The 12,238-nt window shown below is 42.4% G+C and overlaps 1 protein-coding gene across 2 annotated transcripts in view; it reads right to left on the reverse strand.

Moving 5' to 3' along the window:
- Positions 1–12,125, reverse strand: part of PRORP (protein only RNase P catalytic subunit) — a 48,526-nt gene extending 36,401 nt beyond the window's left edge. The window contains exons 1-4 of one of the 2 annotated variants that reach the window (XM_082213567.1): positions 11,989–12,125; positions 9,260–10,605; positions 8,044–8,091; positions 6,994–7,126 (exon numbers count right to left, since the gene is read on the reverse strand). In XM_082213567.1, the coding sequence (XP_082069693.1) occupies positions 6,994–7,126; positions 8,044–8,091; positions 9,260–10,248 (1,170 nt within the window). In that variant the 5' untranslated portion in view covers positions 10,249–10,605; positions 11,989–12,125. Of the gene's footprint in view, positions 1–6,993; positions 7,127–8,043; positions 8,092–9,259; positions 10,606–11,869 lie in introns of both variants that reach the window. The other variant, XM_082213568.1, reaches the window with a different exon arrangement.
- Positions 12,126–12,238: the final 113 nt, after the last annotated feature.

Here is a 12,238-nt window from a genome sequence, read left to right on the forward strand (position 1 = left end):
GGCTCAATCTCTTGGTAGAAATATTTTGGCACATCCTTCAGAAGCAGGAAATTAAATTTTTCTGTGAACTTTTTCTTTCTCCAAACACCACTCAACCAAATTAGACTGAAATTAATTAAGTGAAATGAAATTAGAGTTTGAGCCGAACAATGAGATGAGAAGGGGGGTGGGGTGGAAATAGAATTGAGTTAATGAATCATTAAACTGTCACTGCAGCTCTTTGGCTAACTAACAAATGGCTGAAAGGCGATAATTAGCTGCCATTACAGTCAAATTCATCTAGTTATTTCCTTCTTGTGATAAGTAATAGGGCTGAATGAGTAGCTTCGAAGAGTCAGTCGACCACGGGTGTACATTGGTGCCATGGACTTCTACTAAGAGTAGCAAGTAGACAACAAATATCCGGAAAGGTCAGTGGTTAAGGCATGATTCCAGCTGTCTACCTGGAAACTCTGCTTGCTGGTCTCAGTCGGACTCTGTTGAGCTCAGAGGAAGTGAGAGAGCGTACAGCAGTGGCATCTCTGATGTCTTTACTGATGCTTCTCTAATGCACATGGTGGCAGAAAAGAAGGATTCCACAGGCAACAATCATCCATTCATTTACATTTGGTTTCACAAACTGGTTTCAGAAAGAAAAATACCTGAGTTGGATCACTGTGTGACTGATTCGGGAGGGGAATGCCAGCCATGTGTCTTCAGTGACTCACTGTGGCTTCACAAGAAAGGGCCTCGTGTACATCCACCTGATCACAAACGCAGATCACCTCACTGAGTACGAAAAATTAGAAACCAACCGTTCCATAACGGCGTCCATAAAACTACTTATCCTCTCAAGCCCAGGAAGAGCCAGCAGCCTTCTCTGCCATAATGGAAACAGTAATTTATACATTTCTTGAGATATGGGAATTGAAGTTGCATTTCAGGGAGCTAGTATTCTAGGGGTTTTTTTACATCAATGTTTCTTTGAAACAAGGGTTTTAAGTCATTCTCCACAGTAAGCATGCACATCAGTTCCTAGCAACAGGAAGATTTAGAAATTATGTTATACAGGAACTGAAAAATTCAGTCTTAAATGGATACCATGCTAATTCCTGAACAGCTCAGTGAAGTTTCCCCTGTTGTCCAGCTTTCTTTACGTCTTTTAATAAGCCGACAATCAGGATATTATTTTAGTTAAAAGGCCCTGTGCTGTAGCAAATACTGCTTTTCCTATTAAAATAAGTTAAAATTAGGAGCAACGTCACTGACACAACCTCTTGAGACTTCAGGCATCTCAGTCTCATCATAACATATAATTTGGGCAAGGATAAGTGCAAATATGCCTTAAAAATAATAATAAAACATTAACGGAACAGATGCCTTTCTCTATCTACATCTGATTTCAGGCAGCTGCTGCAAGAGCTATTATTAGTGAGAAATGGAATCTCCCCAAACATCCAATACTTGCCTCAAAACAAACATTCTATTATCAAGGCTAAGACTAGAGCTGTTCCCACAACAAATCCCTTCCAGAAAAGCCCCAGCTTTGTGTTAAAAACTCTGGCCATTTCTAACCATGGTAAATTCCCAAAATTTGTAGCATAAGCCAAATAATTACTCAAAATAATGAATCACTTTTAGTAATCATCAAATTATAGAATCATAGAGTTGGCAGGGACCCCGCGGATCAACCAACCCACATAACAAACCCATAGATTCTCTCCCCTTAGTGGCCTGCTAATTATAGATGCACGTGCATAAGAACAGTCCTACTGACCCAAAGGCTGATCTAGTCCAGCATTTCACTCCCAACAGTGGCCACTTAGCAATGAGAATTCAGTGGCATACTGCTCCTGATAATGGAGGTTTTATTTATCTACTGGACAGACCTATCCCCCATAAAATTTATCCCACCTGTGCGTATGTAGCTGCCGCCATATCTTGTGGCAGCCAATTTCATTAATAACGACTCTTTTCACAAAGAACACTCTTTCTGAGATGGCTCGGTCGGTGGAGTATGAGGCTCTTAATCTCAGGGTTGTGGGTTTGAGCCCCACCTTGGGCAAAAAAATGCTGCACTGAAGGGGGTTGGACTAGATGACCTGCGTGGTCCCTTCCAATTTGACGATTCTATGATTCTACTACTGCCATTGAAGCTCAAGTTTATTGAGCCACACATTGAAATTATATCTAAACATATACATAGGTAAAAGGTAAAGGACCCATGGACGGATGAGTCCAGTCAAAGGTGATTATGGGGTGCTTTTCAGGCCAAGGGAGCCGGCGTTTGTCCACAGACAGTTTTCCGGGTCATGTGGACAGCATGACTAAACTGCTTCTGGTGCAATGGATGACCGTGACAAGTGCCAGAGCGCACAGAAACGCCATTTACCTTCCTGCCACAGCGGTACCTATTTATCTACTTGCACAAGTGTGCTTTCGAAATGCTAGATTGGCAGAAGCCGGAGCAGGGCAATGGGAGCTCATCCCATGACATGGATTCAAACCTCAGTGGTTTAGACCACAGTGCCACCCGTGTCCATACATATACATATACACCCCCCCCCTTCATTTCAGGCAGATTGATTGATTTAAATTTTCAATCCTGCCTAGCTTTCCAAAGAAACTCAAGGTGGCTAACAATTAAAATAGCAAGACAACACAAAGCAAAAACAATCCCTCACTCAAAACCAATCACAATGCCAAAGTATTACCATAAAACTAAACACAAGTTTAACAGTTCTTGTCAAAATAAAACACAAAGTGAACAAATGAGTGCAGCTTAGGGCCTTTTTAAAAAGCTGCATCTTTAGGAAGGATAGGTCCTGACACATTGTGCCTGGCAAGACTTTTCATAGGGTGGCTAAAGGTAAAAAGGTAAAGGACCCCTGGATGGTTAAGGCCAGTCGAATTCAACTTTGGGGTGCAGCGCTCACCTCTCCCCTAATCCTAGTTAATACCAGCCTTGCCCAAAAGTTCAAGAGATCTGGAGTAGGCCCTCGAATTATGACAATAGCATATCAAGAGAAACATACAGAAGAATTTAAAGTACAGTGGTACCTCGGGTTAAGTACTTAATTCGTTCCGGAGGTCCGTTCTTAACCTGAAACTGTTCTTAACCTGAAGCACCACTTTAGCTAATGGGGCCTCCAGCTGCCGCCACGCCGCCAGAACACGTTTTCTGTTCTCATCCTGAAGCAAATTTATTAACCCAAGGTACTATTTCTGGGTTAGAAGAGTCTGTAACCTAAAGCATCTGTAACCTGAAGCGTATGTAACCCGAGGTATCACTGTACCAAGGTTAAACTGTTAAGGGCTTAAAGAGTAAACATCAACAGAAAGGCCTGACAGAAAAAATAGCCCTGTAACCAGCATCAACACTAGTCAATCTACTCTTGGCCACTGTAGCAAAATAACTTTCCTTATCAAACACCTCCAAACCCCTAAAACCCCATCATTTCCTGTTCCTGAACATGTGAGGAACAGGTCAGGAACTGAAGAGGCTCTTGGGATTTTGAGACAGACATGTTTAACATAAAAACATGTGTGTTTTTCTGTGACTGATAGCTAAAAAACTGTTAAGTGGTACATACAGAGGAGCTGCACACTTGCATACACTCTCATTTGTACAGTAAAACACACAATTAATGGAAATAATGCTGGCCATGAAACACAGTTATCAAAATTAGGTTGTATATGCCCTGCATGATGGTGACCACACACTTTGAGCACTTCGCTCCTCTCTTCCTGGAGCAGGGAAAAACCAATTGAATGGCTAATTCTGCGTTATAGCCAAACCAGTACTTGTGGTTTGTTTCTCCCCAACAAATCATGATCGGGAGGCCTGGACTGAATTCAAAAGTTAAATCCAACTATGGATTCCCCCACGTCTGGTCCCAAACACACCTCCTCATTATTTCTGATAAAAGCCCCACTAGGGAAGCCACTATTATTAGCCAACACGGCACAAAGTGAACTTAAACAGAGATTAAAATAAGAAAAAGAATTTGCCTAAGGCTGTCAAGATTATTTCATGGACGAGGCACGATTTGAACTGGGAGTTTGCTCAGCCCGTAGTGGGTACTAAAATAGGAAGCGGCCTCATTGAACTACAGTGGTGCCCCGCAAGACGAATGCCTCGCAAGACGGAAAACTCGCTAGACGAAAGGGTTTTGTGGTTTTTGAGCTGCTTCGCAAGACGAATTTCCCTATGGGCTTGCTTCGCAAGACGAAAACGTCTTGCAAGTTTGTTTCCTTTTTCTTAACACCGTTAATACAGTTGCAACTTGACTTCGAGGAGCAACTCATAGAACGTAGTGTACATAGTAGCCTTTTTTGAGGTTTTTAAAGACTTTGGTGATTTTTGAAGCTTTTCCAAAACTTCTTTTGCAGCCATTTGGTAAGTTAAGCTTTTAAAACTTTTTTGGGGGGTTTTGGATTTTGGGTTGGGGTGTTTGGAATTCAAGGACTTGGTGTTGGGAAGGGGTTTGCAAGAATCTGGAAGCTTGTGTGTTTTTTTCTGCATTTTTATGATTTCCTGTGACCATTGGGCTACTCTGCTGTTTTTTTAAAAAAATTCTGGGTTCGAATTTTGAAATGCTCTTTACAGTATGTGTGACTTTAAAGAGCACTTAATAAACTCTTGTTGTACCAAATTTGGCTTTGTTTGGAATTTTTTTGACCATAGGAACGCATTAATTGATTTTCAATGCATTCCTATGGGAAACCGTGCTTCGCAAGACGAAAAATTCACTAGACGAAAAAATTCTCGGAACGAATTAATTTCGTCTTGCGAGGCACCACTGTACGTTGCTACGACTAGTTTAAAGAGCAGCAAATTCCCTAAATCAGAAATACAGTCGTACCTCAGAGGTCAAAGGGAATCTGTTCCGGAAATCCATTCAACTTCCAAAACATTCGGAAACCAAAGCGCGGCTCCTGCAGCCGATCGGAAGCCATGGAAGCCCCATTGGACATTCAGCTTCCAAAAGAATGTTCAAAAACCGGAACGCTCACAGTTTTACCTCAGCTCCCGTATGCCTTGGGAGTTCAACGTTCCGGCTCCCAAACGATCAAAAACCGGAACGCTCACTTCCGGTTTTTGATCGTTTGGGAGCCGGAACATTGAACTCCCAAGGCATTCGGGAGCTGAGGTACAACTGTAACAGCATATATATTTCACATTAGAAGGATTCCTACTTTACAATCAAAGCATTACTGTGCTGTTCCTTTTGTAGAAGAGTGAAGAATTTGTAAACGCCACAGCTCCACAAATGTGATCCTGAAAGAAATGCGTCATATCCAAGATGTAACACGAGCGCCATCCAGTGGCCCGTTTACATTCCAAGGAGGCAAACAATACAAGTATTTGAATTATTAATTCTAGAGATGGTGCTTTTAACATGGCATAATTTCTAAACTGTGGCATGATTTATTAAAAATGGAACAAACGAATTCATGGGCAGAAGCAGACTCATCATAGGCAGGATGGAAATGTCTGCTCACAGAGGACCTATAAATAGGTCCAGATTAATGATACAACATGCCTTAATCTAGTGTTGCAATATGTATACATTTTTCAAGTTTTTTTTACAGCTTAAGGATTTATGATGCTAAAAGTAGATACCAGTCCAAAGGAAATGGCCTCAAATATGTATGTACCATGGGTGCCAGCTTAAAATCTGGTGGCCACCAATGATTCACATGCTAATGATGTAGCTTATATATAAAATGTTCTTTACTTTGTTATTCTGAATTAGTCATAAATTAAGCACAACCTTTGAGGACTATTTTTATATTATTTGTGCTTTGGTCCCATGGCTTGCTATTACAGCAATTAGGTAGGATGGGACCTATCAAGAGCTACATAAATAAAATACAGTGGTACCTCGGGTTACATACGCTTCAGGTTACATACGCCTCAGGTTACAGACTCCGCTAACCCAGAAATAGTCTTTCAGGTTAAAAACTTTGCTTCAGGATGAGAACAGAAATCGTGTTCCGGCGGTGCGGCGGCAGCAGGAGGCCCCATTAGCTAAAGTGGTGCTTCAGATTAAGAACAGTTTCAGGTTAAGAACGGACCTCCAGAACGAATTAAGTACTTAACTCGAGGTACCACTGTACTGTATTTTTCGCTCTGTAAGACACACTTTTCCTCTCCTAAAAAGTGAGGGGAAATGTGTGTGCGTCTTATGGAGCGAATGCAGGCGGGAGGCTCTGCTCAGTGCTCCCTTTAAAGAGCCGTGTGGAGCGTGTGTGCGGCTCTTCAGGGCTTTTCCCAAGAGCCGCACATACACTCCGCACACTCTTTAAAGGGAGTGAGGTTCTTGGGGGAGCCTTAGCCGTGCACAGCCTCTTCCCGGCAGGGGATGAAGGCTCCCCACTGGCCTGCGGAGGCTTCGCACGGCAAAGCTAGAACAGCCAGCGGGATTGCAGCTCCGCGCTCCCTCTAGCTGTTCTAGCTCCGCGCGAAGCCTTCGCAGGGCACGGGGAGCCTTCATCCCGCTGGCCTGCGGAGGCTTCGCGCGGCTATCCCTGGCTTTTGTGGGAGGTGGGGGAAGAGACAGAGTGCACGGCTCTGTCCCTTCCCCCACCTCCCACAAAAGCCCGGGATAGCCGCTCTCCCTTTAAAGAGTGCACGGCTTTTGCGGGAGGTGGGGGAAAGCCAGTAGGCTTGCTTTCACTGAAGCCAAGAGGGCAAGAGGGATCAGTGCGCACCGATCCTGCTTGCTCTCCTGGCTTCAGGGATAGCCCCGCAAAGCCTCCTGAGCGAAGATGGAGGAGCGCTCCCTTTTAGCTCAGGATGCTTTGCGTTCCTTTCTTATTTCTTGTTTTCCTCCCCTAAAAACTAGGTGCGTCTTATGGTCTGGTGCGTAAATAGAGCGAAAAATACGGCACTTTAAAAAAACATGCTGTTCTGCCAGTGTGGCGGCAGCATTACAGCAGGGTTATAGGCAAATACATCATTTCTTATAAGCAAATCAGTATAAAAATACTGGTTTCCTTGCAACTCACCTGGGGGGTTGTTTTCCTAAATGTATCAGTCCCTTGTATCACATCCTTTATTATTCTTTCCTTGAGAGTGCTGTATTCTTCTGGACTCAGGTTAATACTTTCCAAGGACTGATTACAAGATGGGCACTGCCCACTGCAACATCAATCAAGCCACAGTCAGTTATCAGCAGCTTATAAAATTATCTGCAAAGTAAACCTGATTTTCCTTCAAACAATGATTAAAGAAAAATGTTGTATACCAGAAAATTGCAAAAAAAATAATAATTAAAAGGTGCATTTATTCATGTCTTGCAGGACCATGTTGGATCCTTGTTCATATGTAATGCTAAGCTAAGTTTTAGTACAAAGGTCTCCTAATGTTGTTAGACTACAGCTCATTATCCCTGCCCATGGACCATGCTGTAGGAGTCCTACAACATCTGCAGGACCACAGGTTCCCCACTACGGCAGTAGACTGTGGTTAAGACCACAGGTGTCTAAGTTCAGAAACGATGCTAATTTGTGGCTGAAAATAGAAATGAAAACACCAAATGTCATCCTCACAGGTGTGCTAGAGAGGAAAGGAGGAAGCACATGAGCCCAAGGCTTGTTCAGGTAAGCTAAACCATGATTTAGTGTTACACCAAAAAAAAAGGCCACACACTGCCTTGCCCAACAATTAGATGGAGTATATAAAAATGAAGATTTTACGATTATAGAGTTCATTTATTCATCACTCCTCCTGTTAGCAGATATTGCTGTGGCACCAAGCCATACAGGCAGTTTCTATTGAACTAAAGCTTTAAAAATCTAAACTTGGGTCTCCAGCAGTTTTGGGACTACAGTTCCCATCATCCCTGACCACTTGACCTGCTAGCTAGGGATGATGGGAACTGTAGTCAAAAAAACAGCTGAGATCCAAGTTTGGGAAGCTCTGATCTAGACCTTTTTTTGAGTCAGAAACAATTAAAAAACAACAACAACACTTTAAGCCAGGGCTGAAAATCTTTGATGAAAGTAGTGATAAGCAAAATTATTAAATAGCGCTTTAAGATTTAAAAAAATGTTTACCTATGTTTGATGGTAGTTAAGCTTCCTTTCCAGTTTTCTCCTGGAATACTACGAAAAAATTGCACAAAAATTAGAATATATTATAAATTTAATCACAGTCCAAAAGATGCACCTCTTGTGACTAGTTCCAAACTAAGGCAACAATTCTATGCATACTTACTTGTCAGTAAAGTATTTTGAACATTTGGGACTTTTAAAGAACATGGTCTTAATTAAGAGCCATCTGCCTCAAGGGAAGGCAGAAGCAAGCAAGGCCAGGCCAGGGAGCCTCTTCCACCAGCTCCCTGTCAGCTAGAGACAATTGTCACTCTACATTTAGAGCATTTATTTGTTTTACTATTTTAAAATTGTAAACTACGTTGGGTGCTTTGGCAGAAAGGTGGTGTGCAAATGCAATAAATAAGCAAGCAAGCACATAAATGATCAAATGCATTACCTGCAATTTGATGCACGTTTACTCGTGCATAAAACCCATCCATTCTGCAAATTCTGAGCAAATATACCTAGGAGTATGCCAGACTTAACTAAAGGTAAAGGTTACATGCCCACAAAAGCTTGAAAATATCATTTAACATCTACCTATTCAGTACGTACGTATTCTGAAGGCAGGACTTTTGCAAAAGGTTGTAGATGTTACTTAACCTGTGCAAGGGTGTCAATAGGCTGCAACAAAAAATATTTTAAAATGATCTTAAGTGGCTGTGTCCAATGGCATTCTTTAATACGCACGAGGGAGTGCAGGTAGAGATCTAAAGGAACCAGAAAGTAGATCCAAGGGATGTGAAATGTGGTAGGTTGTTGAAATACCTCCTTGTATTGTTGAGAAAAATAAGGATGAAGTGATTAACACAGTGGGTCAGCTTATGTTTTACAGTCATGTGGCCATGCACACACACAAAGGGAGTTAGAAAGTAGAACACCCTTTTCATTAGTGAGCGTTTTGCTCACCTCCACAGGGAACCTTGCCTAGCCAAAAAAATACGATTAGCCACATCTCTAAGTTCGCTGTAACTAATACCAGACAGACAGACACAAAATTAGGAGACCCACCTAAGTATGTGACACATGGTGTGCATTTACAACCAACAATAAACAAAACCAAAGGTTAACAGTTGCTTAGAGTGATCATATTCTGAAGCTTGTATGATTTGAAATTGTCTCCAGGCAAGTCTGACTGAATCAGACCAGCCAGTTACCTGCAACAGGATAAACTTACCTTTCAAACCACTGCTTTATGCTCTGCATTAAAGCTTCCCCGGGATATACTTGATTATCTCTTAAGTAGGAGAGGATGTGCATGAGTTCGGTTTTCAAAATGTCATCCTTCACACTTCTGCCAGTGTCGAAGAAAATCTGTAAGGTATCCAGGTTTGGCACCAGGTCCTTAGCTAGCATCTCATGAAACAGTTCACATGCAAGATTTATTTCCCGGTTAAGAAGAGCCCCCCTGATGCAGTCTCCATAGTTTGATTTTGAAGGGGTCATGACTTTTTTTAACTCCTCCAGAAGCGACAAGGCCTCCCTCCAGCGCGGTGTACCACTCAGACCTCTGATGAGAAGACCATAACCCGATGTTTCTAAAGTCTTAAATCTGGCTTTCAGAATGTCATGGACATCGTAAATCTCCTCCGTGCTCCCCTGAGAGACACACAGGCACAAGTACTTCAGCAAAATACTGTATTGAATATCTCCCTCTCGTTTAGCCACTGCAGCCAACAAGGATTTGGCCACATCGATGGGGCTGTTACAAGCTATCATTTGCTCAAACATAAGCACTTCAAACTTTCTCAGTCCCTCAAATTGTCCCTTCAGCTCTTCCCATTCGCCAGCACTCAAAGGTTTTTCTGGAGGATGAAGTGTTATCCGCCTCGAAAGGATGGAGCGCTCTGAATCTTCAATGGCTTCACGGGGCCCTGATCTCCTCTTCGATGCTCCAGCAGCAAACAGGTTGAAAGGGCGTGGAGAAGAATAGTCTTTCCCCACTGTGGTCTCCCTTATACCTTCACCTTTACCTTTAAAACTCAATTTGGTAGTTCCTGGACGAATTCTGGGATCTACTGGTTTTGCACACTGATATGACGAGGTGAAAATGAAGCACCCCAAGACAGTGGGCATCTGCTGATGCTTCGGCATGGGATAAAACATGGGACTTTTCTTCAGTGACTTCAGTAGCCCCAAGCTGCTTGTTTGGTGAAAAAATACCATGATGCAAAAAAATAATGACACCAATGGAGAGAGGATAAATTCCTGAAGGAACAGCCCAGTTGTGTAGTTTGTGGAGTAGAGGTGTATTAAAACCCTTATCAAAACTGAGAAACGTGGGATGGGATGGGATAGGATAGAAATGAGTAGTCAATTTAGGTGTTTCAGTAAACTGAATCAGCCTTCATGTAGTCTTCAGAAAGAGATGCTATAAGCTCATTTCAAAGTGAGAGCATCCCTTTCCCCAAATGGAAAAAAGAAAAATAATAATAGCTTGATATCAGCCCATCTTTGATGTTCTTTCAGTTGCTATATCTACACACTGAAGTAATAAGCACAAGGTGAGATTTTCATTCAAATCTGTCAAGAAACATAAAAACAAATAATAAGAACACAAAAATCCTCCAAAATGATACAATATACACAATTGCAACTTCTGGCCAAAATTCCTCCTATCTACTAGTGTTTCTTTTTCTCAATCCCTAAATAGAAAACTCCTTTTCTTCTACTTTCTGCAGCTTCCAACCATCCTCTACAAAGGTCAACTGGCATGGAAAATTAGAAGAATGGTGTAACTGGCATGAAGGAATTGCCTACCTTTACCTTAAAGGCAACTCAATCAGGGTTAACACAAAAGTTATGTTTCCAATACTATCCTACTTTCAAGTAGTTTGGCATTGTTTTTCACCCTTAAGATACCATGGCTAAGTTGCAGACACCACACCTCAGGCTTGTGTACCCCTGCTCTCCCCTCTCTTCGCACCTGGCCATGATGTGATCATAAGCATCCACTTCTGTTTTCAACCACACTTTGTTATTTTGTCTGAACAGGGTAATGTTTTTACCATGGTTCATTCAAACAAATCAGGATCATAAACCATGGTTTGATTTGGGTGTATGTGAACAAACCGTAGTGTAATCTAATAAAATTTGCTCCAGTTTGAACAAAACAACAAACTGCTATTCAAAACCAAACCAGAGGCTCCTGATCGCCTCATGGTTATGCTGCAGGAGGAAATGAGGGCATTAGTTCGTTCACATAGCACTAAACCATGTTTATGTCTGAATGTAGCATGTCTGCTGTCATGCTTGACCCCAAGCCACCAAGGTCCACAAGCTTAATTTCCTGCTATGGAGTTTTACTGTTACACAAAGCCATGATGAAAGAACACAGGTGACTACATTTCTGGCTTCACCAGAAGGTGAAAAGTCTTGAGATGTACTACTACTTATACTGACCACTGTTGTAAGAAAAAAGCAGAAACACACGGCCGATCGAATACTGTATCTATTTTCTTCTATAATTACAGACATTTCATGAATAGCAGCAACTGCAATCTCCATCCTCTGTTCCTCACAAGAAAAAGCTGGATGCTTCTGTTTTTATTTGTCTCTACAAAGATGGGGGAACTAATGCACCTTGGGAGGGGAAAATCCGTGATATGAATACAGTATTAAATCACAGGGCTTAGCCCTACTTTTGCCATCCCCTTCAATACTTGTGGCAAGACAGAACTGAAATAAAAAGCTCAGTGTAAACAGCCAAACACATTATTACTGCAAGCCACGACAATTTCCAAGCTGCAGTACAGTGGATGCTCTAGTCTAGGCTAACTCCCCGTACCTGAGATAACTAAGCACATGGCATGCCGGGAATTGTAGTCTATGTGAGCCGCAAACCCTCTGCGCCGCCTCCCACAGCCACTTCTTAAAAACACTACCGGCCCTTTCCATCCAACCGACCTAGTTACGTGATCAACGCGGCCCTTCTTCATCGCACGGAAGGCATTAACTCAGCATGGCAGAACTATCTCTGGTCAAGAAAACGCCATGCAGCGGCAAGCGCAGCGGTAGCTCCCTCAAGCTTTTTTTCCTCAGAGCCTTCAGCCAATTGGAGTGCTGCATTGAGGTCGGCTGACGAGCACGCGGGTCTCCGGGACTCAATTAACGACGAGCGCTTGCGGTAGCCATGTTACTTAAGGGAGCCTTGTAG

Source organism: Podarcis vaucheri (genome assembly GCF_965113315.1).
Source record: "Podarcis vaucheri genome assembly, chromosome: 1".
Classification (NCBI taxonomy): Eukaryota; Metazoa; Chordata; class Lepidosauria; order Squamata; family Lacertidae; genus Podarcis; species Podarcis vaucheri.